At 29.0% G+C, this 27,106-nt stretch overlaps 1 protein-coding gene across 3 annotated transcripts in view; it reads left to right on the top strand.

Moving 5' to 3' along the window:
* The window catches only part of LOC118201804 (organic cation transporter protein-like), a 49,859-nt gene that overhangs the window by 14,769 nt on the left and 7,984 nt on the right, over positions 1-27,106 (top strand). For 2 of the 3 annotated variants that reach the window (XM_035373955.2, XM_035373957.2), the window contains 7 exons: positions 3,639-3,793; positions 7,593-7,761; positions 14,260-14,407; positions 14,499-14,584; positions 18,092-18,300; positions 19,653-19,834; positions 26,576-26,715. In XM_035373955.2, the coding sequence (XP_035229846.1) occupies positions 3,639-3,793; positions 7,593-7,761; positions 14,260-14,407; positions 14,499-14,584; positions 18,092-18,300; positions 19,653-19,834; positions 26,576-26,715 (1,089 nt within the window). The remainder of the gene's footprint in view (positions 1-3,638; positions 3,794-7,592; positions 7,762-14,259; positions 14,408-14,498; positions 14,585-18,091; positions 18,301-19,652; positions 19,835-26,575; positions 26,716-27,106) is intronic. The other variant, XM_035373956.2, reaches the window with a different exon arrangement.

Raw genomic sequence — 27,106 nt, 5'->3', positions numbered from 1 at the left:
AGGAACATCTGGTAAATGTAACTACAGTGTGCAATATTCTCGATTATCTTTGGCTAATGCTAGGCAAACAGGTCATGAGTAATAAAAAAACATGGGTAATCAAAATTATCAATTTTCATACACAATGTCTGTGTTTATTTCTTAAACACATTTAACTCCAAATGGCATGACTGCATTTATCTGGTCAAGATATTCCTTGTTACCTGGTATATATTGGGTTTTAACGAAAGTTTCCCACCACCACAAATATCATCTGTGCAAACAGTTGTGTTGGTGTGTTTAATCATATTTTATCAAACAATTTTTGGCATTTGAAAAGAAAAAGAGTTGCTGGTTGTGAAATTTATAAAATGTATCGTTATCGTTAAGTACAAGTGTCTGAAATGGAACTATCATGCTACTAGATTAGAACCATCATTTATATCCAGTTTTGTTGCAAAGAGTCAGCTACAGAATGTCACCAAATCATGTGTACAGCTTTAGGTACTAATGTTACGTCGTATGACACTGTGAAGATTTGGTCTGAAAGGTCAGAACCAAGGACTATGACATTCAAGAAGTAGAGCAATCTGACTGACCTACTGATGTTGATTAGGCCTGCCTGCCTATACATGAGAGAATATGGTATTTGTACTGTTTCAGATAATTAAAGAGTTTTATCACATCTGTGAGATTTTGATTTTGATTTAGATGATAGGAAGATAATTAAAAGAAAATTCTATGGCAGAAATATATTGCGTATGGTTGTAGAATTTGGAAATGATAAAAAACGCACCCTCTAGTTTAAAACCTATATTAATGTTAAACAAGAAAAAAAAAATTTTTTTTTGAAGTTTTATGGGTGAACATATGATCACTCCAGTAAGTATATAAACTATTTGAATGCGTTGAAAAGCATTTAACAAAAATTGTAAGCGATTTAAATATAAATACTTAATTTTTTTTTAAATATTTTTCAGTAGCTCTGTAATGTATATTTTTTCAATATACTCTTCAAAGTATATTGAAAAAATATACATGGATTTCTTTTTCTTTTTACTCAATCTCTTTTTCTATGAAACAGGTCTTTTATAAATAAACATTTTGTTGAAGAAATTAGAAATTTTTGAGTTCCTAAAAAAGGAAGCTTAAATCTGAAGAAATGCTGTACTTTTCTGAATATAAGCTGATCTGTGAATAAGTCAAGCATATATTTTTTCTTAAAAAGTTTACTCAATATTCAAAATCCATATTTAAGCCAAAATGGAGGAAAAAATTCTTGTGATATTTTAACATTTCATTATGAGGTAAAAATGTTGCTAAGCAGATAAAATAATAAGGATATTTTCCAATCAAATTGCTATAAAGTAAAATTCAGTTGCCAACAACGGTAGTTTTAAATCTAGTAATCCTATCTGTGAAGCTATCACATTAATCCCATTCTTTTGTTGTCTTGTATATGATCTGTGGTGTCTGTGCTAGTATGATTTTCTGTGCCTTTTTAGTTCTTGCCTGAAAGATCAGCGGGAAGAGAAGTTCGTAATGGCAAATTTAAAACAACACATGATTATGTTTGCTGAAAATTCTAACAATAGTGTGGCTGCTTGGCATTTCTACGTAAATAAAAAAGAAGTTCAGTAGGGTAGAAATCTGGGCACAAATTTCACGAACATATCTTTTGTTTTGGCAGTGATGTAACAAACCATCTTTTAGAAAAAATTTCGAAAATAAAACAATTTTCATGAAACGAATAATTCATTTAATTTAAAACTAATTTTTTCATATACTTGAATATAAGTGAAAGAAAAAAGCATGATTGTTAATGATTTATTACTTAATAAAGGATTACTAATACTTAATAAAGGATTATACTTAAGTAATACACTCAATTAAGCGAAAAAATTCCTATGTTTTTTACAAGTTTAGCGGATCTGTATATAAGCCAATCCCCATAATTTAGCTTTAGAAAAAGTTCCAAATATTCTTGTCTTATATACAGAAATATATGGCACATTAAATTACTAATTTAAGAATTCTTGAATTTGGAGAAAGCAAAACCTTTGAAAAAATATGATCAAGTATGATATAAATGAACTGTTTATGTCTCTTTTAACTTGAATTCACTGTATGAATTTTTAAGTGTGGCTTATATATGGGCCATACAGTTTCTTCCAACAGATTGACTCATTTACATGGTAATGTGGTATAGGTGTGGTGTCTCTTTATAATTTGTTGGTGAAGTGTGCTGGTATTAAATTCATCATAAGATGCTGAGACTCGTATCTGTGACGCCTGGTCTGAGGTCCTGACTTACAGATTGTATTTACATTACTATTTATAGATTATATTTACATTTACATAGCAATGTACGTATGACCATTGTTGCATATTGATAAGATCCATGTTTTGTTATATACCATAATATCATTCCACAAGTTTTGCATTATAATTGTTAGTAAAGTGTTCTATGTTCCTTTTTTGGTAAATGTTTATCTTTGTTATAAGATTTTTTTTCCCTCTTCAAATATGTTTTTCCTTGTCAAATTTAATGAAACACTGAGACTCATGTAGGATGCATAGTCTATTAAAATTTACCTATATATCAGACAGACTCTCCTATCAAGAAAATGAACCATTCATGGACTTGAATATGAGTGAATATGTGTCTGAAATATGAGTAAAACAACTCCAGATTCTCATATTGGAATTTGTTTTGGGTATTACCACTGCCTGAGACGGTCTCTGAATGTGCTGCCTCTCTTGATATACAAATAACTGCAAAAAATGTCAAAAAAACTAGTAAGGAAATAAATTAAAATGCTATAGTTTTTTTTTTTTTTTTTTTTTTTTTAAAGAAAGGCTTAATTCCAATATTTTAAAATTAAATTGCTTGTTTTTTTGTTCGTAAAACCATTGATGACATCATGGAGATCTATGATTGCACTTGCTATTATGTAGACAGTAATTTCTTAAATGCAAAATATACATTTGTAGTTCTTAAAGGCTTCTTAAAAGCACTTTTATTTACAAAATGCTTTTCTCAAATAGAATACTTACAGCAATGGAGGAAAAAATTTACACTAATACTACGATATTTGAAACTTGGTTTAGGAGATTGCACTTTAGAATAAACTGCAAAAATTCAAAAGGACTATCTTTCCATGTTCCTGTTTTGTTTTCCCAAGGAATAATGGAAATAAAACTCTGAAATATCTAAAGGTAGCAAAGCAACAACCTTGTGCTTAGCATAGATTTCTGTCCAGATTCTATCGATCTGTCTTAGTGATCCACCTGACTAACCTCTATAAAATAATGTTTTATGGAAAAAAAATAACATCATTAAAAATTTCCCACCTGAGGCAGACTGCTCCCCTTCCAGCTACAACACTGGGTATTTCTTTATAAAAATAGGCTGTTGGTCTGTGGGAGATGGTGTTCTTTCACATGTCGGGCAGCAAACAAGTTAATATATGCTGTGTTGGGAAAAAACTTATCATTATTGTGTTCTCTGTCTAGATAAACTTATCTCTGTATACCTGATTCTTTTGTTCAGTTTCAATAGTTTAATGTTAGAGTTTATAGCATTTACTTATGAAATATTTGTGAAGTTAACACATGGTAAATATGAAATAATTTTAGATATATTTGATTTCTTACAGATATGGTAGACAAATAATTTTGAATCTTTCTGTAACTCTGATGCTAGTGGCTAGTATAATCACTGCCTTTGCTCCCACATACACTTTCTTTAGTATTGCCAGGTTTTTCCTTGCTCTTGGTGTTGCTGGTACTCAAAATACATCATTTTGTTTGTGTAAGTATATTCTTTTTACAGCACCTAAGTCAATTTTTTAAATTTATTTTTATCATTTAAAGTTTTAATTTTATGTTCATTTTGATGTAGAGGAAATAAAATCAAATTTCAAAAAAATAATATATATATATATGATGTAAAAGGAGTTCTAGTTTTTCTAGTAACAGAGGGTGTTCATACATTTTTGTAACAATTTTATAATTTTTAATAATTGAATTTAAATATCAATTTTAAAATATGAACTTGACTGGCATCAAATTGGAATAAGGTTCAATTATCCTCTACAGCATTAATTTTTTTTTTTTTTTTTTTATATTGCTGAAAAATAAACAATGGATCAAAGGCTATATTTTTGCGCTGTCCAAAGAGAAATACTCTTATTCAGTTATTTTTAAAAAAATGTGAAAAGCATGTTTTTAATATTTCTACATGTAAAATAAGTGACATAATATGAAAGAAAAGAAATGTTAAAATTTATATCTGACTGGGAAAAAGACAAAAAGTGCATACCCAACAAAAGTACATACAGTACATTATTAAATCTAAAGTTGGATCCCATGCTTTAAAGGAAAATCCAGGGCCCAAACAGTTATGGGAAAATCTTTAAATATCTTTGTAGGAACTGTGAACAAAATTATAAAATCTGATTTAAAGCTATAAAATCTGATTTAAAGCTAATTAAAACAAAAAACATGATATTCATCGCCTAATCCCAAAACAAATTTTCTCAGTGTGACACTATGTGCAGATTGATGCAAGAAAATTATTTGGCAGGTGAAAAATAGAAATATATAGTTAAAATTGATGAGGCTTGTATATACTTATCTGATTGCAATAGAAAAAGATTGATTTACTAGCGAGAAAGAGAAAAAGACTTGATATGTTAGGATATGATATATATTTGATTGATATATATATATATATTTGGATTACTATCAGAAATATGTTTTAACACCTATTTTTAAAGAAGAAATTCCATCTCTTTATCCAAACAATCTTCACTGTTTCTAGTTCCATTGGGATAAGGCTTCAAGCCATACCTCTAAATCTACTGCTCTATTTTTGAAAAAAACTTATCTCTGTATACCTGATTCTAACTGATTGACTGAGAAATGAAACCAGAATTGAAAGTGTTTCCTTTAAATGCATCTCATCCAAGTCCCTTGATTTGTCTCCTAAGGATTACTGTGCATCTGGACTTTTAAAACAAGCTGTTTATAAGCGGAACCCCAAAACATTGGATGGACTCTGGAAGATTGTGAAGGAGGAATGGAATAAAATCAGCCTTGATGTTTTAAGAAAAAAACTTTTATCTTGGAAATCAAATTCAACAAAAGGGCTATCAGACTGCACATGTTAGAAAATAAAATTCTAAGGTTTGTTTATATATAAATCTTTGCAAAATCATTACAAAAATGTGCAAATACCCTCTGTATTTCATTTTTTGCGATGCAATGTTTTATTACTGATGAAGTAAAACTAGGTATTTATTCAATATTGGCAGTAGCATAGGTAGTTGCATACAAGTAATTCTTTTCTAAAATTTATAGCAATTATGAGATGAGAGTTGCCTTAGTATTTTATTCTTATTAATTGATTTAAAATGATATAATATGGGAAAAAAGTATTGTTTGAAAGGAAGTGTATTTATTATCCAGTATTAAAAAACATGTTTATTTTTGGCTTCCTTTTTAACAATTTATTATTACGTATTTATATTGAGTAATAAGAAAATATATACACTAATTTTTATTTAAAAAAGTTTAAGATTTTCCAAATTAAGAGGTGTTTATGTTTGAATATTCTGAGAATGCATAATAAATTAATTCACTTAAATATGTAATTGAAGTTTTTGTATTAATCGCATTATTCAAAGGAAAAAAAAATTAGAATGTTTAATTTTTCCAAACAGTTATTCAAATTGCATTCATATTTTAATATGTATGGTTATCCATTTGTAAGTAGTAATGCTTAAAGAAATTGTAACAATTTAATATTGATGTATAAATGTAAAAGCATATAAGAACTTTATTCTATAATCATGGAAATTCTAGATCAGTTGCGTGATGAAGAATAACACTGTAGTATAAAAATGACTATTATTTTTTGTATAATTTTTTAATATGGTGTAAAATGCTTCTTTTTAACCGATGCTTTTCTTTTTATTCATATATTAGCTGCTTTTAATAGCAAAGTACCTTTAATAAAATATGAAAACATTACATATATAAGTAATAGCTCATATCAATTATTTGTTTGTGGTTTTAACAATTTTACATATTTTTCTGTGTATTTTTATCAAATATTTCTTTTTAATAAAGCTTTTCATGCTCAAAATTATAAAATTTGTTCATATTCCACTTCAGATATTTAGCATGTATTAATATCTCAAATACAGAAACTTCAGCTATTACAGATGATATTTACTGAAATATTAATTTCAAACGCTAATTCCATATACAAGGTTCTCCGTTTACAATGACTTGATGAAAATGCTGATGTTTGCTTTCAATTTTTACTCTAATTATAAATTTAATTCGTTATAACACACACACATATATAATATTCCTTACATTTTATTCAAAAACATTACAAAACTTAATTTCTTTATCAGTGTAAGCTCAGCAAAATTATTAATCTGCAATACAGTCTGTTTGATTTTGTTTATTCAGTAAATGCGATAGCTGTATTTTAATTTAAGCTTTAGCTATCCTTAAAGCTCCTTTTTAATTTGATTTAATTACTTGAAAAGAGTCTTAAAGCTTTTTGACGAAAAAGGTGAATATGTTGAAGGGAAAATATTATTAACCAGTTAAAATATACTAAATTTCTTTGATTTGTTCTTTTGCATTTATGCTTAAAGTTTAATATTGTATTTCTTCAATTGATTCTTTTAATTTCAATGGTAGCAAGAGAAGGAAGATGGACTTAATTGTTCTCAGAAAATAGAATAAATAAAATAAAACAGTGATATACTTCCAGCAAATATTATTTTAAAGAATAAATTTTGGCAACATGATGCTTTCTGCATTTTTAAAACCCTGTGGTTCAAGTAAAAGATTAGGTAATCTTTACTGCAGTCTGAGAAGTTAACTGTGTGTTATTTTTGGCTTTTAATTTTCGGCTTTGAGTGTTTATTGCCATTAATTTTTCATCTTATGGTGTAACACAACTTTTGAAATAGAATAATGGCTCTAATTTTAAGATTGTGATTTTTCCTAGGTTTTAATGGGATTTATAATTAATTTTTTCTCATTTTCAGTAAACAGCAATAAATAAATTTTAATATATTTTGTAATATTGTTATACAAAATGGAGTTATGGGTATCTTTACCTTTCAGAGAACATCTTGGCATGGAAGACCAAAATCCAGTTTTATCAGAATTTTATAAATGTATACTGTGATATATAATGTTTTATGTAGTTTTCCTGTGGGTAATTTAATATTGAAAAAGCCGAAATGGAAATAATTCTGAGAATTTATTTTTTCCTGTAGAGCATAGTGTGGATTGTAATTAATTATTTTTTCAATTTTAGTATTCAGTGATTTAAATATAAACAATTTCTTTCCATCAGAATTCTTTGCGACCAGTTAACTGAAGGAACAGAATTGTATACCTAACACTTTTACTTTCTTTTACATATTTTTTTTCCTTTCATAATTTGCAGCTTGAATCATTTATATCTTTATATGAAGCCAAGATTTTTTTCTTTATGAAGCATTTTTCTTTATGTTCATCATATTACCTATAATTCAAACTGCTATTTTGTACGTAGTGATAATTCTGTATTTTTACAGTAATGGAAGTTCTGGGGCCAGTGTATAGAACTAGAGTGACTTTTGCTTTTTCATTTGGCTGGGCCTTTGGTTTACTTTTACTGCCGGGGATGGCCTACTTGATTAGGGATTGGGTCTATCAGCAGTTAGCTAGTGCTGCTGTGTCTTCCATTTTACTTAGTTATTGGTGGTAAGGATTTTACATTTTTAAGGTTTTTTTTAAAATTATATTCTCATATAGCAAGCTTTATGTAATTTATTTTGAATTAAAAAAGTTATTAGTTTTCTTTTTTAAACTTAAATTTGTCTTTTTATTTTGTTTAGCACCAACAAACACAAAAATGGTTCAAGGCTTCTGTTAGCAAATAGCATAAGTGTCTAAAATTTTGTGATAAATTCTTATAATGTTTTTCTTTAATTCTATGTATAAGAGTAAATATTATATTAAAATACAATTTAAGAAAATTTTATAGTAAGTTTTATTTTATTATTCTGCAATTTTAATTGAGGGTTTTATCTTTTGTGAATGACAGGCCAGATTTAAAATTTTAGAATGGGTAAATATAGAATACTAAATCAGGTCCATGAGACAAAAAAGGAATATCAAAATATAATATGGAATATATATTCAGATTAAATGCAGATAATATAAAATATATATTCAGATTGTTCTGCATTATGTAATTTATCTCTGATTAATAAATGCTGTTAATTTTCAAGCTATGAAATGAATGCAAATTTGGAAATTTTAACCCCTCCCCCCAAAAAAGTATTTTATTTGGGAATTTTGTATTTGTAAATCTGTGTTCATCTAGCCAATAATTTATTTTTATATTCATAACTTATTCACATATTAAAAAGATTTAATTATTGAAAGCTTTAGTTTGATTTAAATGGCTCTAATTAGCCAGTGTATGCAAAATTAACATTTTTTTTGTGGAAAAGTTCATCTTTATATAGAATTTAAAAGGAACTGGTCCAGATGACAGGCCTTTACCAATATGTTATGTTAATTTATTCATGATTACAAATTCAACATTTTATATTTTCGAGCAAAAAAAGCTTTGCTATCAAAAATTTATTTTTTGTTAAACATTAAATGACAATTAATTGTATCTATATTGAATAATCCATAAATGCCTCTTTTTTTAATCTAAGCATATATTCATTTGTTTTTAAATAATTTAAGCTATTTTTAATTATTTTTTGTAATTTTTTATTTTTGCACAGTGGATGACAGTTGAGTCACATGTGTTTAGTTTCTCAAAAATATGTGTTATTTTCCTAAGTGATTGCAGTCATGAAGTGGTAAATTAAGTAGAGTCCTGCAAACTCGACTGACTTCTCGACATCACGTTTTAATTGCTATATGGTTTCTCCTGGTCATGTAGAACATCATCATTGAAATAAAATAGTGGTTTAGAGATAATTATATTGTAATTATTTCTTACGTCGGTACAATTGCAAGTAGCATAAATACATTTTAGTTATTGTATTATTATTATAGTACTTATTTATGCATGTGAATATCTGCATGTTTTCCTGATTTATTCATTATTATGGTATTCTAGTTTTGCAGTTTTTATATCTTTCCTTTTGTGACATTATTTCTTGGAACCTATGTAATAAATTTGGTGACAAGTTTTGTTCTTTTCGTGGAAATTCTAATCTAGTCCATTCTTCCAATAACAAAGTGGCTGAAGAAAATAAGCTAGCTGTTGTTGATGATGGCTCATATTCTTTTCTCTTGATAGTTGTTACCAGTTTTATGGCTGTGCTCAATTGTAAGTTGAACTTTCAGTTCATCCTGTGTAGAGTTTCTCAGTTTATACCCAGACTTACAGGTATTGTGTTGTCTGTGCCAGTGAAAATGTCAAACAGAAAGGGGAAAAACAAATTAGCATTTTAGTGGAAATAAAATTGGGTACTTTAATGACAGGGCAAAGGGTGTTAATATAATAGCTATAAATTCAGCTTGGGTTTCTAATGAGGTTGATGAAATTTTAAAGGGGGTCAATGATATTCAAGCATTCAGTAGCCAAATATATGCCAACCATTGATCAGCATAATCAAGATCCCATTGATTATGAAAAAAATTATTAATAAAATTGATAATTAATTGTTCATTGATAGAAACCTCCTGCACTATCATGTAGTAAGGAAGAAATCATATAAAACAAATGTTAGGAGCAAAATACACTAAAATTATTTAATATATGTTAAAAATCAATGATATTTTTTAAATATATAAATTTTTTATGCAATAAGTACAAAATAAAAAATAAAATGCTTGAATGCAAAAACACACAGTAAAAAAGATATGAAGTGTGCAACACTGAAATGAAAAGTCAGAAACAGGGGGAGTATTTTTTAACAAGGTGACTTAAGAGTTAACTTAAGCAGTTTTATCCAAATATTAAAAAAAATTGCATTAATATGCCAAACATGGTCTGAAAACTTTGTTTGTAAAATTCAAAATAATAATGCAAAACATAATTAAACATAAATCTACTAAAGTACTTTTTCAAAACTTTTGTTTATATTCTTTATCTAATTTTTATCTGTAAGTTATTTTTATGCAATTATTTGTATTATGATTATGTTGCAGACTGTATATTTTAGAGAAAACTGTAAAGGATTCATTAAAGAAAACCATTCCTTTAAAAACGGTCAATAGAAGAAAATGGATTGGGAATCTCTGATTTAGGTGTTGAATGAAGTATTATAAGTTGTGAATAACCTGTCCCTTCTTCCATCAAACTCAACATTTTCAGTAACTTGTTACAGTAACTTGCCCTTCCCAATTACAAAAGCAAACGTCTAGTACAGTCAAAAGTCGTTAATCCGGTCTCATCAGGACTTTGGCGATTCCGGATTATCGATTTTTTTTAATTATAGATAATCAGTTTAAATCTCATAAGATGGCATGCAGAAATTCTAAAATTAAAAATATGAAACCGTAATTTATGAAATAAAGAACAATTATGATCTAAAGGGTATCAAAATTTACAAAAAAAAAAAAAAGCTTAATATTTATTTGTTTAGTTTATTAAACATTTCTTTCAATGTAAGTTGTTTAAGTTGCTTCGTTTTATGTGATAATACTTTCTCTTTAATTCTATAAACAGACATAATTTCTTGTTCAGTTACAAAGTTCCGCTGTTCAAGTCCTGTAATTGCTGTGCCGAGAATACCGACTAACTTGTCAATCGAAATTTTTTCGTTTTAACTAACCTCTCTGTCACCTTCTTCGTGTCTTTATCCATTTTTTGCAGCAATTCCACTTTTTGTTTGATGGACATCGAAACATACTTTCGTTTTGTAGATCCTTTGGGAGCTCCAGCATCGGAAATTCTATTTGACATAATCGAAAGTTCAAGTTTACTTTTATAAAATTGCTCTTACAGTCTGCAAAAAATAAGACGGATCCAGTTCGAAGATTAAGGAACAACGCAATCATCAACATTAACTGAAATAGATAATTAGATAATTTTAGCTTATGCCGTCCGTTATACATAAAACGCGCACGCGAAAATGTATTCTGCGCTTGCGCACACGCATATGCGCATTGTAAAGGTCTTACGCGCACGCGTAAACGCCTATGAACATGTAACAATGCGGCGCATGCGCAGAAAGTTTTTAGCTTTGAGGTCCGGATTATAGATCATTCCGGATTATGGGTGTCCGAATTAACGACTTTTCATTATAGTTTTAAATTTTGCTTTGAATATTTCATTTTATCTTGTGGTTTTCATGTGTATAATGTACATTACTTTGTATAATGTACATACATTACTTTAATAAAGTAGGTGTTACATAACTGCCATCTGTCTTGATTTACCTTCTCCTAATAGATAACCAAATCTCCTTAAATTTTGCTTTGAATATTTCATTTTATCTTGTGGTTTTCATGTGTATAATGTACATTACTTTGTATAATGTACATACATTACTTTAATAAAATAGGTGTTACATAACTGCCATCTGTCTTGGTTTACCTTTCCATCTCCGAATAGATAACCAAATCTCCTTATTTTTTATTTCTAATATTTGCTAAAGAAAATGTTTCCTAGCAATAAAGGAAATTTATTGAATATCTAAAACTTAAATTGTGCAAAATGCATTCCTCTAAACCTGTAGATTTTTGGTATAATTTTTCTTAAATTTTATTAGATCTGAATTATCTTTATCTACTGCATACATTTGTTGAATGTTTTATAGATGGTATGTTGCTATGTTTATCTGTGTAACAGTAGCTATATTAATCATAAATTTTATTTTCATCATATTTTTTTGTGTTTTGATAAGTAAAAGCTTTTCTTCTCTATTTCCTCAATATAAAAGTGGAAGAAAATTACAATATGAAATTAGCCAAAAAAGTTAGGCTGTTTAATTAAATAGTAATATAATTTATACCAGAATCATATTATATATAGTTCAATAACCTCAATCATGCTTTATAAAAAAAAAATGTCAGATTGGATTATTTTGCAGCGGCATCATCGCACAACACAAACATGTCCTGAAAGTTCCTGATTTTTCATAGTTTAAGGTTAGCAGCTGTAGTGCTATATAATTTTGAAACATAATGCAATTTTTATTGTATGTATATGTGTGATATCTATTAAGATAACACAACTTTTGTATAATTTCTGAAACTATTTTTCTGCAAGTTATTATTACACTAACCATTGTATCATAATGTGGTACAGAGATTGTGGGTACTTTTGTTGAGAATTAAAAATAGAGAGACTTTGGACACACAATTACTAGTAGGTACATGTTTAAATTACTTTTTAATGTGGGGAGAATATTATAAATAATATACATAAAAAGCTATAATATAAATTAAATTGTATAAAGGTGTATTTGAAATAAAATTTATTAGATGTAGAGAGGATAAAAAATTATATTTTGTTGAACTGTGCTGTTTGGTTGAGTATTTTGTTAAGGTGGAGGTGCATAATTCTAGGTTTAGTAATCATAATTACTTTGGTAACTGTCTAACATTTAGTATATTTTGTGTATATGTAATTAATAAAGGCAGTGGTAGCAAATTGTGGCATTTGCTACACTTCATCGAAAAGAGTATGGAGCAGGATCTCTTCTATAAGAAAGAATGGAAAGTAATTCTTTGTTATGAGGGTAAGTACTTGGAGTAAAAAAGTAATAATACTTTCGGTATTCTTTCTAATTAATAACAATGAAATTATTTAAATACAAAGCAAACTCAAGTTACCATATTAATAAAAAATATTTTGGTTAAAATGAATCGGAAGGAAAATAAAATTAAAGCTGGACTCATCTTTATCTTAAAACACAATGTGTATGTGCATAATTTGTTAAAGTGACTGATAAATAATTTTGATTTTATACAAAAAGAGTTTAATGTATATGTATGTACTATATATGTGTACAGAGAGAATATTAAACAAATAGTTTGGTTATTCTCAGTATGGAAAGGTCTTGTTTGCATCTTGAAAACACAGAAGGAATTATTTTATTTTAACATTCTGCTAATACTTGTGCACTTGTCAGTGATTGTTTTAGGATTTTTGAAAAAATATTCTGAATATTTATTTTAAGAAAAAAAAAAATATAAGCCCTTATGTGCTTTGCATGATTGATTCGACAAATACAGTGTGAAAAGTTTTTGTTTATAGCATATTAATTTAATTAAGAAATTATAAAGAATGAGAATCTTTAACCTGTCTTCATAAATTAAATAAAATAGTTCATGAAATTTTAGGAGTTTTACATAAGCGCATTCTAGCTGTATAGTTAATTTTTGCTTTCATGCTGTTAAATTGAGAAAGTTAATGATATTAATGCTTTTAAAATTGTAAGTTATAGATTTCTTTGATTAATATGTTAGTGTTTGTTTAGAAGAAAGGGAAAAAAATTTATGTGTAGATATATGAATTTTGCACTGCAAAATCAAATTGATTATGTAAGCATGAATCTTTCGACTGAAATAGTGGGGGAAAAGCGGTACTTATGTGTTATTTTGTCGACCATGAAACTAGCACCAAGCAGCATGAGTTAACATCAGTTGTGGATTGGCGTGAAGTAACAACGCACTTGTAACATCTGCACTTTCATTTGATATAACCCCAATTGATTCCCAATAGATATTGTATTTTTATCAATAAGGATATAAATTAACTGTTATTGCTGTATTGTTATGATTAAAATTTGGGACCTGTCTTTTACAGAACAGCAAGTAGTAGATTATTTTCAAAGCTATAGGTTCCTTTTATCAAAAAAAGTATGTTTGAATCAACATGATAAATTCAGCTGCGTATGTCGAACAAAACAATAAGGGGTTGGAAAAATGACTTACGGGAAGTTTATACTCACAATGTTCTAAAAAGAGCTTCTGATTAAATCAGAGAATCAAATAAAATAGTGGAAATTGATGAAAGCCTTTATATGAAGTACAAAAACAAAGTAGATCAAATACTAATTCTTTATTAAATAAAGAAGGTAAAGTTTCTTCGTCATTTCATCGGAATGATTGGCACAACTTTGGTAGGATCTCTGTCAACTTTCATGGTTCAGTGGTAGTCAACAGTGGTCAATGAGGTAATACATAAGTACCAAAGAAGTTTTTTTTTTTTTTTTTTTTGTATGAAGCTATTTTTTTCAAATCAGGTTTTGTGTAGTTGATTTTTGTCTTCTGGTTTAGTTTTATGCCTGAATCTCCTCGATGGTTGATGACACAAGGAAAATATGAACGTGCTGAAAAAATCATGATCACAGCAGCTAAAACAAATAAATTAGAAGTACACAATATGCCTGGTGCTATGAAGCAGCTTAAAGAGCGTATTGAAAGGGTAATTGTATATTTTATTGCATATTTCAAATGCATAAAACTGCATACTGTGTTTTAAAACATTTTAAAACTAAAGTATTTGTTACTTTCAGGAGGAAAGGAAAAAGAACCCTAGTGTGATCGATCTTTTCAAAACATCAAATTTACGGAAGAATACAATTTTTGTATATATATCATAGTAAGTTTTGTTAATTTTTAAAAAATTTCATCTGTTAAGTATTATGATCTGTAGCATTAATGGTATTGAATCCTCTTTGTTTGTTTAATTTAATTTAAATATATATATTGGTAAAAAATTGGCTTTGTTACATAAACAAAATATGTAAGTGTATCATTTACTTTTGTGCCAGTCTAAGAAACATTTTTAAATGGTTTTTAAAACTGGTATGACATTCATTTCTTCTTAACAGATTGAGAACTGTGGCAGCCACCAGTGCCTGCACAATACTTTTCATTCAGGTTGCGTTGGCTCAGATGTTCAGGAACTTAGGACAACCCCTATAGGAGGCCATGTGAGGGCTTGGGCATTTCATGTACTGGGGGGTATCCAGGTGTCCCTGATGGCCACAATTACCAGTTCGATGATGGCCTGCACATTTAACACACCATGGTGCAACATGACAATTCTCAGAAGAATGGTGTCATTTCTGACACTTGTGGCATTGGGAGACCTGGGTTTTGGAGACATGTTTTTCAACTTTAATACCAAATAACATGAGATGAGTTAAATTATATATGTCAATTTCTCCTTCAGGAATAAGCTGTGCTTGAAATAGTGGCATGGGTGCGTGCCTTCATTTTGTATTTGGTTAACTGCACAATTTTATTCGGTAAGAGAGTCTTTAATGATATTATTATCTGAGTCAAAGGGCAGTTCCATGAATAAGTACCTTAACTTTTTTTTGGGCGGTGGCATGGGTTAACAACAAAATGTTCTATTGAGTTATCTAAGAAGTATTGCCTCAGGATTCTATGATCATTTTCAGTATGTAGTTCAACCTTCGGAAATTGACTGTTCAGGCAGCTAGAGAACTGCACTCTGGTAGTGTGTTAGCTAGGGCTTTGAAAAAATCATACAAATTAATTCCCTGCCAGAGTTTGACCATTATGGGTGGTATCTTGCCCATTTTGTCATTAATATTAGAGTTATAGTACTTGAGGGAACATTAGTATCATCAGCAACAAAATTAGATACAATAGCAGCATTAATACATACAGCATCAGAATCTACAATATCAGCATCAGAATCTACATTTAACTTTGCAAACCTATTTTGAAATCTAATCGAACAGAATTAATTTATGTGGATTTAAGATTTACTGGCTTTAACAGTCTTAGTGGGCTTTTGAAAATTAACATCATGACCATCACTAATGTCAGAATTATCATTTTTATGTTTGATAATAACAACAATTTAACAACTGGCAAACTTTTCTACTGTTTAACAAAATATTGCACTTGCCTTGAAGTGATGTAATACAAGTTCCATAGTTGTATTACTTGTAAAGTTCCATATCCTTTAGGAGTGCTTGATATATGTAATCTGCCACGGCTGAGTTAGAAGCCTCATTATGGGTACGGCGAGCTAGTTTGACATTCCCATGACCTTTTTCAATTAGAAGAGAGATACACTGTTTCAAACACATGACAAGATTGTCAACATGCATAGTATCGAAGAGAGTAAGCTTCGAAATATCCATGGACATAATATTTTCCACATTTTCTGAATCATCTAAATCTAAACTTCCCAGTTCAGAAATAAAATCACTAATATTCACACCGCTGTTTGTAATAAAAGAATGAATATCGCTGCATAAATAATTGAGTATCGAGCATGAGGCGTGAGCCCACAAGGTAGGCTTAACGTCGCCATTTTCACAGTCCTTTCAGAGCGAGGAAAATTCAGCACTATCAGATTCCATATTACTCGGTGAAGAAGACATATTAGTATGTAAAAACATGCATTAATCCTAAAGAGACGCACATTAATCCAAAAATAGGGCAAACTCGCAAAGAAAGGCATAAAATAAAAAGAATGATGCACATACACAAGAGAGAGCAGTCTCGTCGGAGTCACTTTTGATTGATGTAACAAAATTTTTTTAATTGAATTTTTCTATCAAATTCTGTATGGATTTCTGGCTGTCAGCGTATTGGTGAAATCAGATATAATTGACTAAACGTGAAGGAAGACAAAACAGACTTTTCACTTAACATGTTAACGTAGGGGTCAGCAGAAAGGTATATTTCAGAAGTGCAAGAGTTTGGTAAAGACTGGGGGGCAGGTGCAGTAATAATGAAAATAAATATTAAATAAAAAGTAAATGTATAATTATATCAAAATAGAGTTAATTTATGATATTAATTATATCAAAACAGAATTAATTTATGTGGATTATAAAAGTTGTAATGTTGTAACAATTTGTTTCATTATTGCAAAAACTAATTTGAAAAAAAAAATTTACTATTATTTATAGCATGCTGTTGATAGATGTTGTTAGCCAAGGAAAAAATAAAAACTAAACTGTTGTTGATGTGCAACCGAAATAATTTGTTGACCTACAACAATTAGTTGAAATAAAATTATTTTCTTAATTTTATTTTATTCAACCATTTCAAAAGGAATTTTATCTATAACTTTCCTGTATCTTTCAATTTGAAGAGAAGAATGTGTACTCTGTTTTCAACTCAAAATGCAGATTCATGAAACGACATACGAACAGAGGATATGGATGTAAATCGTAGCATATCGTGGTTGAACAGTGTGTACAAGGTTGATGGGAACAGAAAATAGTTCAATGTATATGGAATCAAATGTTTTTAGCAGTTGAAAATTGATTTCTCTCGTCATGTAGTGCTATTTAGATACTGCTAAAATTCATCTTTTGTCAAAAGTTTAATTTTCCAATTTGTAAAATTTTTAAAATGGTGAAGATAAATGAAAATTTTTACTAAATTTTTTCATTATAATTGTGAGATTGTATTGTCCTTATACATAAAATTTTTAATATCTAAAATTTAGAACTTGGATACTTTTGAACATTTTAAAATTGGTTTGTGGGCACTGCATTGCCAATCCTCATGTTAAAGTACTTGAAAAAATTATCGTGAGTGCTGAAAATACATTAATAAGCTAAAGTTTAAAAGTTTCATAAGTGTCAAAAGATATGATTATGTGTATCAGATATTTTAAGTTTGTAGTAGCTCTGAGTTTTATTCCAAATATTAGTTTATGAATAGATCAGAAAAGTATTTTGTAAATTTTGTGTTATTTATTGATTTTTTTTTTTTTTTTTTTTTTTTTTTTTTTTTTTGTAATAACTTCCTAGTATGCTAATAGGAATTATGCTAAAATACTGTATCTTTTCATTTTGTTCTGAAACTCATTTGCCTTAGATTGTGCATATTGGTTTCCAGTATTCAAAATATTAAATATGTATTAAGAGAAATTTTTATTTTAATATATCATGTAAAAAAATTGTCTTTCAGTTCAGTTTCGTTAATCTTTTATTTTCTTCATTCTGTATATTTCCATTTATTGCAGCTGTAACTCATTTGCCTTTAGTTTTCACACTTCCATATATGTACTTTGTAATTTTTTTAAAATTTAATATGTATTTGGAGTATTTAGAATTTTTCAGATGTCAGTTTGTGTAATTGTATGAAAACTTATTTTTTTTCCCAGCTTTTCTGTTGCCTTTGTCTTCTATGGACTTTCCTTAGGACAAACCAATTTAGGTGGAAATCCTTTTTTGAATTTTTTCATTGGGTCAGCTGTAGAATTACCTGCCTATTTCCTTTGTATGATTTTTATCAGATACTTGCGAAGGAAACCATCATTTTTAATTTTTGATGTCATTGGGGGCATTGCATGTTTTTTTATGGTGCCATCTGGTAAGTACTGTGTGTATTATTCTTATTTTTTAATTATGTGATATAGAAATTAAAAAAAAAAAAGAAGAAGAAAAGAAAAATTGATGAGTTTTTTTAGTTTTGTTTGCAATTTTTCACTTCTAATTTTTACATTAAATTTGAATTATTACCCATTAAGCATTACTTAATTAAGATACAAAACTATTATATTCTTTAACACCTGTGAGTTTACTTTTAGCACATTTTTTTTTTCCTTTAGAAAGCAAAAAATTAATAATTACACTGTTTATAAAACCCTCAACAGTCAGTTTCTGAAAAACTTGGTTTAAAATTTAACTTATTTAACACAGTATATACCATTATTAGAAGTTTTATATTATCAAAAGGATATATAAATAAGATGTATAAACGTAACACTTGGTTATTAACTTCAGTACCTTTTTTATTACTTTCTTATTGTATATTAGTTGCTTGTTCTATAAACTATGTAAGTAATAAAGGTTTTCCCATTTGTAATGTGAATATGAGCCAGTTTCCTTTAGAAAGTCTTCCTGTAGCAGTGGTTGTCAACCTTTTTTTTAACCCCATTCATCCCTTTCACTATTGCTAGTTAATCATCCCCCCCCTTTTTTTCCCCAAAGACTTGAAAAATATAAATATATTTAAATTTAGATTATTTTAATGTGTTTTATAAATTAAATAACCAAAAGTATAGAAAATGTTGATAAATACCTAAACTTGAACAAAAGTAGTTTTTATATTCATAAATTTAGTACTTAGCATGCAAATAAAAGGTTGACCTCTATTCCCTTAGGCAGAGATTCCCCTCTGGTGAGAACCCCTGTCCTATAGACATCTCTCCTTGTAACTATCTACTTTGCATGTTTCCATATACTAATACCCTAACGTAACCTTGTGGTTATGTCCTGAAGTCAGAATTTTAGTTGAATTATGCAAATAAATTAAAAATTATGTAATAAAAATGGTAAAGAAAGAAAAATGTAAAACAGTACAGTGAATGAATGCAGCACTGCATAATTTTAATAAATGTTATATTTTCTTTTCTTTTTTTATGGGGCAGTTCATGTTGATTTTATTGGCACAGTTTTATTATGGCAGGATGAGAAGTTGAGTTGTTTCTGTACAGATGTGTTCATTAAGCATTCTCAAATATTAAAATATACAAATTGTTAATTATTGGCTTGAATATATTTCTTTTTTGTGCATGTGCCAAGTATTTTTCAATACTACAATTGAATGTAACTCTTTTTATCATTTAATTATAATAGCTTAGCCTGCTCAAGGAATGACACTTTTTTAAATGGTAAACTTTTTAAGTATTTTAAAATATATTTATGATTTTATTGTTTTAGATTACTTGTGGCTTCGACTTACTGCTGCTATGATTGGGAAGTTGTGTATAAGTGGTGCATTTATTATTTTAGCCATTCACGCTGCTGAAATATTCCCCACAGTAGTTCGCACAGTAGGTTCTGGAACAAGCCTCATGATGGGAAGAATAGGAGCTATGACAGCTCCTTTCATTAAAGAACTGGTATGCTTTAATATATATTATCAACTGCATTTTTACTATAAATTTAATAATATTGTGAAGATAGTTTTGAATTTTATTTAAGCATATATTTTTCTTGCAAAATTTGCTGTCCATTTTGAATTGTATTTTAAGATTTTTATGCATATGATTTTTAAAATGTTGCAAAATAAATTTAAAATGTGAATAAAAGTAGTATTAAAAAAACTTTCTATGCCAATAAATAACTAAAGTTGATCCTTAAATTATACAAGGATTTGGGCACATGCAGCACAATATGCATATAATGTTTACCTTCCCATGATCTTAAATATTTCAAGTCTGTTATGGATCAAAGTTCTTATCCATGACTTGCACAGTAGATTAACATGTTTGTAATTCTGTCTGTTTTGTTGGATTCTTTTTGTAAAGTAAACTATAGAAAAAAAAAAAAAAAAAAATTAGTGCTTGTGGATTGGACAACAGTTATAGATTGCCAGACTTTGACACTTTTATTAATCTAAACGATCCCCTCTCATCACAAACTGTATTATTTAAAGATTTAATCTTCAATAAGCATCAACATTATGAAATCTTTTTTGATTTAACAAATATAAATTACATTTGACAATTTGTGACATTTTTTCTCTTAAGTGTTACTAAAGCATTTTGCATTTAGCTAATTCTTGGATGCCAAAAAAGTTCAAGACAGAAATTACATGTAAACATTACTGTGTTCGTTAGTGTGATAAATTTAGCATAATCATTTTATGGAGTATATACTCTGTCAATACCTATATCAGTGTTGCACTACAGGACAAAAACACTGTAGTATGCATTATATTACTCTGTTTTATTTACTGGGACAAAGATGCTTTAAATAGTTCTGTGGAAAATTACCTCATATAGTGTTCTGAGTAAAAGATATGGAGTGTATTTTTAACTGTGTGTGGGTGTGTGGTGTCCGTTTTTTGTTTTTGTCGACAATAATATTAATGAACAAATGGAACAACAAATCAACATCAAATTTTGAGTGAAACTTCGAAAAAGCTCTCATTAAATTCACGAAATGTTGAGGGCTGTTTGTGAAAATAACCCACTAAAAAAACAGTTCTCTTCAAGTAGATCAAGCATTTCAGTGAGAGCTGTGAAGACTTCAAGGATTAAGCAAGGCCAGGATGACTGTTGACCTTCTGTTATGAAGATAATGTATGCAGGCTTCTGTGTTTTCCAATTGTCGATTAACTGTCCAGATGATTGCTAATCAACTAAATTCAGGAAAATCATCTTCCACATGATTTTAAGAAAACATTTGGAGTTGAGAACATTGTGGACAAAAATTGTCCTGTTATTAACACCTGACAAGAGCTGGGAATGACCGAATGCTGTATTGACTGGAAATACTCTATACGGACTTTCAGTTTCTTTGAAAGGATCATCTCTGGTGATGAATTATGGTTGATGCGGAGATGATAAAATGTGAAAGAACAAGGTACGTGAACAGCCTGACTTCTGAAGACTTCCAGCGTTGTTTTTAACAAGGGCCACCTGAGATGAGATAAGTGTACTGCTACAAATAAGGAGTATTTTGAAGAGAATAACATTAATGTATCTTAATTTTGTAAAATGCAGTGTTTATAATATCAGTTTGCATATTTATTGGATAGATTACATATAAACTTCTTTATTTTATATCTTAATAGTTGATTTCCTTAATTTTATTAGTATTTATATAACATTGTATTTTCCCTCTTCCGTTCTCCAAGGATTGCATATTTAGGTGTTCATTTCTTTTTAATTATGTCGTTTATTCTTTACTACATTTTTGCTTACAAATAAATGTACACATCAGTAGAATCTGAAGAACAGACAGAACATAAATTTGCATTACAAGTTATTGACTGTGAGATTTCGCATGATATTCTTTTCTCATTTTATTGTATAAATATCAGTTGCAAATTCTTTTGCAATTATATATATATATATATCACATGCAAACAAAATAATGTGGAAAAAATTATTACAGAAGCATATCTTAGGTTTTAAAATAACATTAAATTTTTCATTTTACTTTACGCTGGGATTGATTAAGTTAAAATTTTCATCAGCGTTTCAAATTTAATTTTTAACAAATAAATTGGAGTTCATTTCAAAAAGGAATTTTTTGATCTGGAGAAGGATGAAGTATCTCTTGTTTTGCCATATACCTTCTTTTATGATTTTATTTCAGTTGATGTATCTGTTTATTAAATTCAGGCATTGAAATGATTTTGCCTCCATTCTGTAAAGCCAATTTTCTTGAAATTTTGTATTATTGCAATGATAATTCATGCATACTCAATGGCATTTTTAAAATGTATTTAACAATGAATTTATTTCACCTGTCTTTTTTTATATCAAACTAATCACTGCAAAATCTCTGCAATATCAGATTGATTGAATAATAATCTTCTAAGGAGACAGGGGTTTTTTTGGGGGGGGAAGGGAAGGGTTTCTAATTTAGTTTGCAAATTTTGGTCGTTTTTCAAAAATCATGTCATTTTTTAATTGTTGATTGGTAGTAGTGATACATTTTAAATCAAAATATATAAACATTCATTGTTAGTAGTCATACGATTTTAAGTGTTAATTAGCTAGGATTTTTAAATCAAACTGATATTTAAAGAAGTTGAATGTGTGCCATCAGATAAATCAGAATATCCTAAATGAATAAATAAAAATTTAAAAAAAAACAATAAAAGTATGACATTACATACTTTTTTCCCATTCATCAGATTACAAAGCATAAAATAAATCATGTAAAAATATTTTAGACATTGCAGTTTTTGTTAAATTGTCTAAAAAGTAAAAATATTTTTTTTTTTTTTAAATTTTGTTGCAACTCTTGCAGAATCAAAGCTAGAATGATGTATTCAGCTTCTGTGTAAGATAAGGCAACAAAATTTTGTTTCTTGCTTGGCCAAGATACTGTACTATTTCCTATCTGAAATATGTATCTCAATGTAGATTTTTTATCAGAGTTTGATTCCTTTTTCTGTTATAGCATCTGGAGTTCATTCTGTCAACTAATTTTCTTTAAAAGGCCATTTTATTTCCACATTCTAATTTATATGTCGAGGTATTGCTTCGTTTTTGTTTTCATCACATGTTATTCTTCTTTTGATGTCAGTATTATTTGTATTTGGTACATAAATTCTGTATCCTCTTGTACGATAACTGTATCCGACGAGAATTCGTCCAGTTTACATCTTTTCTTCTTTCGAACAAGCTGTTGTGCTCCTAAAAGCTCTGATAGGACTTAGTCAGCTTTTTATTTATCTAGAGCTTATATGGTTTTTTACTTCCTTGTGTGAAGTAAAAAGGAAGTATTGTAATCACGAAAAGTTTCAGGCAACATATTTTAACGAAAATATCCATTTTGACCGCTATCGAATGCAATTTAACGTTGTTTTTGCGTGATATCTGTACATAAGGACAGAATAAAAGACTCTTTTCCTCCAAAAAATTATAAAAGTGCTTTAAAATTAATTCTGAAGAGAATTTTTCGTGGCGTCTGTACGAACGTATGTACGTAAGTACGTACGTATTTCACATAACTCAAAAACGAGTAGCCTCAGAACGTTGAAATTTTGTATATAGGACTGCTATAACATGTAGATGTGCACCTCGTATTTTGGTTGCAATCGGCCGCACCAAACGTATATAAATATATTTATATATATATATCCACTCTGTTACGCGGCTCAGTGATCTCAGTTTCTTTACTCTTATATGTTTGTAAATTGTAACATTTTTTGCTTTAAAAATGATTGAATTATGTTGTTCTTATCTTCCGGTTAAGGTTTTTACGCCTTTAGTAAATCTCTATGCAATATTTTTAGAATTATTAACAATTTAAAAGTTGTTTAAGTGCGGTTAAGTTTTAAATAATATGGCGGACATATTTATTTACATATGAAACTGCAGAATTGTAGATTTGTTGTCAATCTAGAGAGACTAAGCTTCGCAACACAAAACTAACGCCTTCATTTATTATTGCAAATTAAATCATGCTTAATCCTTTCTGGAATTTTCTCGAGGAAATAAGTGTTTAAGATTTACTTCGTAATTTTTAATGCAGATATTTTGAGTTTTTATGTATTTTTGCCTTGTTGCAAAGTGAGAGCTGAATTAATTGAATGAGAAATACTAAATTGTCTGTGAAAAACTGTTTGTTTTCTGTTTTGTTTGCTTAATTTCTTTCGTACATCGTTTTAGCTTTATTGTATTTGAATAGAGCATGTGGCAACAATAATTCTTCAAATGATATAAATTTTGTTTATTCAGAGTGTTGTTATAGTAAACAAATATAGTGAATTTTAAAGAGTGCATTTATTCTATTGTGGTTTAAGTAGATTTAATTCAATCCAATCAATTTAAATGAAGTTCAAGAAAAAGATGCGTATAATTTAATATACCGTACAAGGAAGTCGTGGTCTACACATCAGATTTTTTTTATTTATCTTGATGACAGTCAGTTTTGTAGATAGGTGGCTATCATTATGGCTTCACTCCATTGTTCTCTTTTGAGTCCCGAACTGAGTACTAGACATCTTGTCATTTCCATCATGTAGTGATTTTTTTCTTTCTGCTTGACCATTCTATTGTGAATATGCTACAGGGATTAGATGTTTCATTCCTTCTTCTTTTAAGTATTTTTCAATTTCTATGTTTGTGTATTCCCCTTCATTTTTTGTTTTTGGCTTCTTTCCTTTTTTTCTTTGACATGATTACAAATTTGCTTTACTCTGAAGATCTTCATCTTTTGTAGCTAGCAAGTAGACCATTTGTGTATCACAAATAATCGTTGATGAATGTTATGAAGTAGTTTCTTCATCCTAGTGATCTGCCAGTTGGTTCACAAATGTCCAAATGTATCAAGTCCAGAATTGATTTTGCTCTGTCATTATTTAGCATGGGATACGAAAATTCAGACATTTTGCTTCTGATGTAACATTCGCATTCTTTTATCTTTTTCAATTTCTTATTCTATTCTTGTTCTGGCTCTTCAGCCTGTTGATTGCTTCATAATTGTGTCCTAGTCTGCTATGTCAAAGATCAATGCTATTTTCACTTCTTTTTATATCTGCAATTTTGGCTTTTTTTCTTTTGTGATTCATTTATATAATGTGAATTTGCTTTTGCTTTAGCAGTTCCTTTGGTTTTTATTTATTTATTTATTTTTATTTTATTATTATTTTTTTTTTTATTCTGCAAGTATCTTCTTCAACTGTAAATCCCTTGATTGTGATTTTTTTGTATAAGTCCTCTTTCAAGAACAGGAACATATAAAATGTTTTGAGCTTTATATCTGTTTCGTTATCTCATCGTCATCTATACAGTATAAATATCCTTCTGTGATGCCTTGGGACTTCATTTGAGTACCATTAGCAATTGTTTTTTGCTTCTATCTAATTTTGTGAAAAAGTTTGTTATTGGTCATATAACATGTGGCTCTTGAATCAATTGGCAATTTGAGTTCTGGAATTTTCTTTGGTAACTTTTACATATATTCAGCCTTCTAAAATTTCTTGTTTTTATTTTCATCTTAATATGTATCCTCATTTATAGCAGCTTTTGTTTTTATTTCCATGATTTCCTTTATTCTTTTTGCTTTTCATATCTGTGAAACAGATTATTTTCATTTTTGTCTTTTTCTTTGTAGTTATTTAAGAATTGGAATTCTTTTTTCTAAATGTCCTAATTTTGTTGTAGTAACTGCATCATGTTGATTGAAATGTTTGAATTTTATGTTGAAATTCATTTTTGAAAGCGGCCCACCAGCGGCCGAGCGGTAAAGTCGCTGAACATTGGTAGTTCGGTCCGAGGTTCGAATCCCGCGAACGGGCTGGCTGCATGGCCTTTTTCATGATTTTCCCCATGTGTAACATGTATACGAGCCAGTTTCCCTTAGAAAGTCCTCCACGAAAGGCATCCCTCCCCTTAGGCAGATAGCCCTAGTGTGCTTTGCCATAATTAAATACACCACACACCAACACCATTTTGAAAGCATTTGTTTCTACTGTTTACATACATTCTTTTCTTCTTAGCATTCATCAATCAGTTTTGTTTTTACGTATTCCAATATCAGTTCTTTCTCTGGGTGGGCTTCTAAGGCTACTATCACGTATCCATTTGTTTCGAAAGAAAAACTGTTTGAAACAATTTTTCTGCTTTCTCTAAACAGCCAAACACCTTAGATCACTTTGGGGGAAACTGGGGACACAGGGGAAAATGGTTCTCCATTACAAACAAGCTGATAGCTGATTGTTTGAAAATGAACAAATTGCATTTTTTTCGAAAGTAAGGAAAAAATCGCATGTTGAATGAGCAACTTAATCACTTCCATTTTAAATGGTGATTCTACAAGATACATAGCTCTAACTCTCAGAATAATTTTCTTATTAAATTTTTCTTGATCTAAATTATATTGTTTCTTATTACATTTTAGTCATTTTTGTCTTATTAAGTTTTCCTTATTAAATTTAATATGATATGAGTTGTCTGAATCTACTGCAGACATTTGTAGATATTTTATGTGAGAATTTAAGCACTGTTTAATCAGTTAATATCTGCATCAAGTCATTTTCCAATTTCTTTAAAATGGTGTCACTGTGCAGCATGAAAACGTTGCAGTTTCTTTCGGATTTTAAGGTTGGTAGCTATGTACATGTTATAATACATATGCTTTGAGTAATGTTTGCTGAATGCTGTTTTGTTTTGTAGGGAAATGCTACACATCCTGCAGTGCCTGCCATAGTATATGGCTCTCTCTCAATTGTAGCTGCTCTTCTGATTGCACTTTTGCCCGAGACTTATAACCAGTATTTGCCGGATACCATATGCGAAGCGGAGCAGTTGGGGAAGTATGTATCATGAGATGTCAGTGAAAGTTTCTAGAAAAAAAAGCTATCACAAAATTAACACCTTTATTTATGTGATTTCGATTATAAAATTGTAAATAATATAATTTAGTCAAAATGATTATAACATGAAATACAACACAACAGTGCATGGGCTGCAAAAATTTCCATACTTCAATAGACAAACAGTAAGTATCAGGCCACAGAAAATTCTCTATTTATCTGTAAGTGTATGGAGGAGGAAGTAGGTTTTGCTGTGTGTAACTCATCTCCAATATGTTAAAGAAAGAAATATTTCATGAATTCTAAATGTGTGGATACAGTGGTCACTGTTTAGTGTGATCTTGTCTTGTCCAAGGCTATTTTGATAGCATTAAATGATGAGGAAAAATAT

Source organism: Stegodyphus dumicola, chromosome 10 (genome assembly GCF_044657685.1).
Source record: "Stegodyphus dumicola isolate Sdum_Otavi_A_Nest chromosome 10, ASM4465768v1".
NCBI lineage: Eukaryota > Metazoa > Arthropoda > Arachnida > Araneae > Eresidae > Stegodyphus > Stegodyphus dumicola.
The sequence above is the reverse complement of the archived record's forward strand: the minus strand, read 5'-3'. Positions and strand labels throughout refer to the sequence as shown.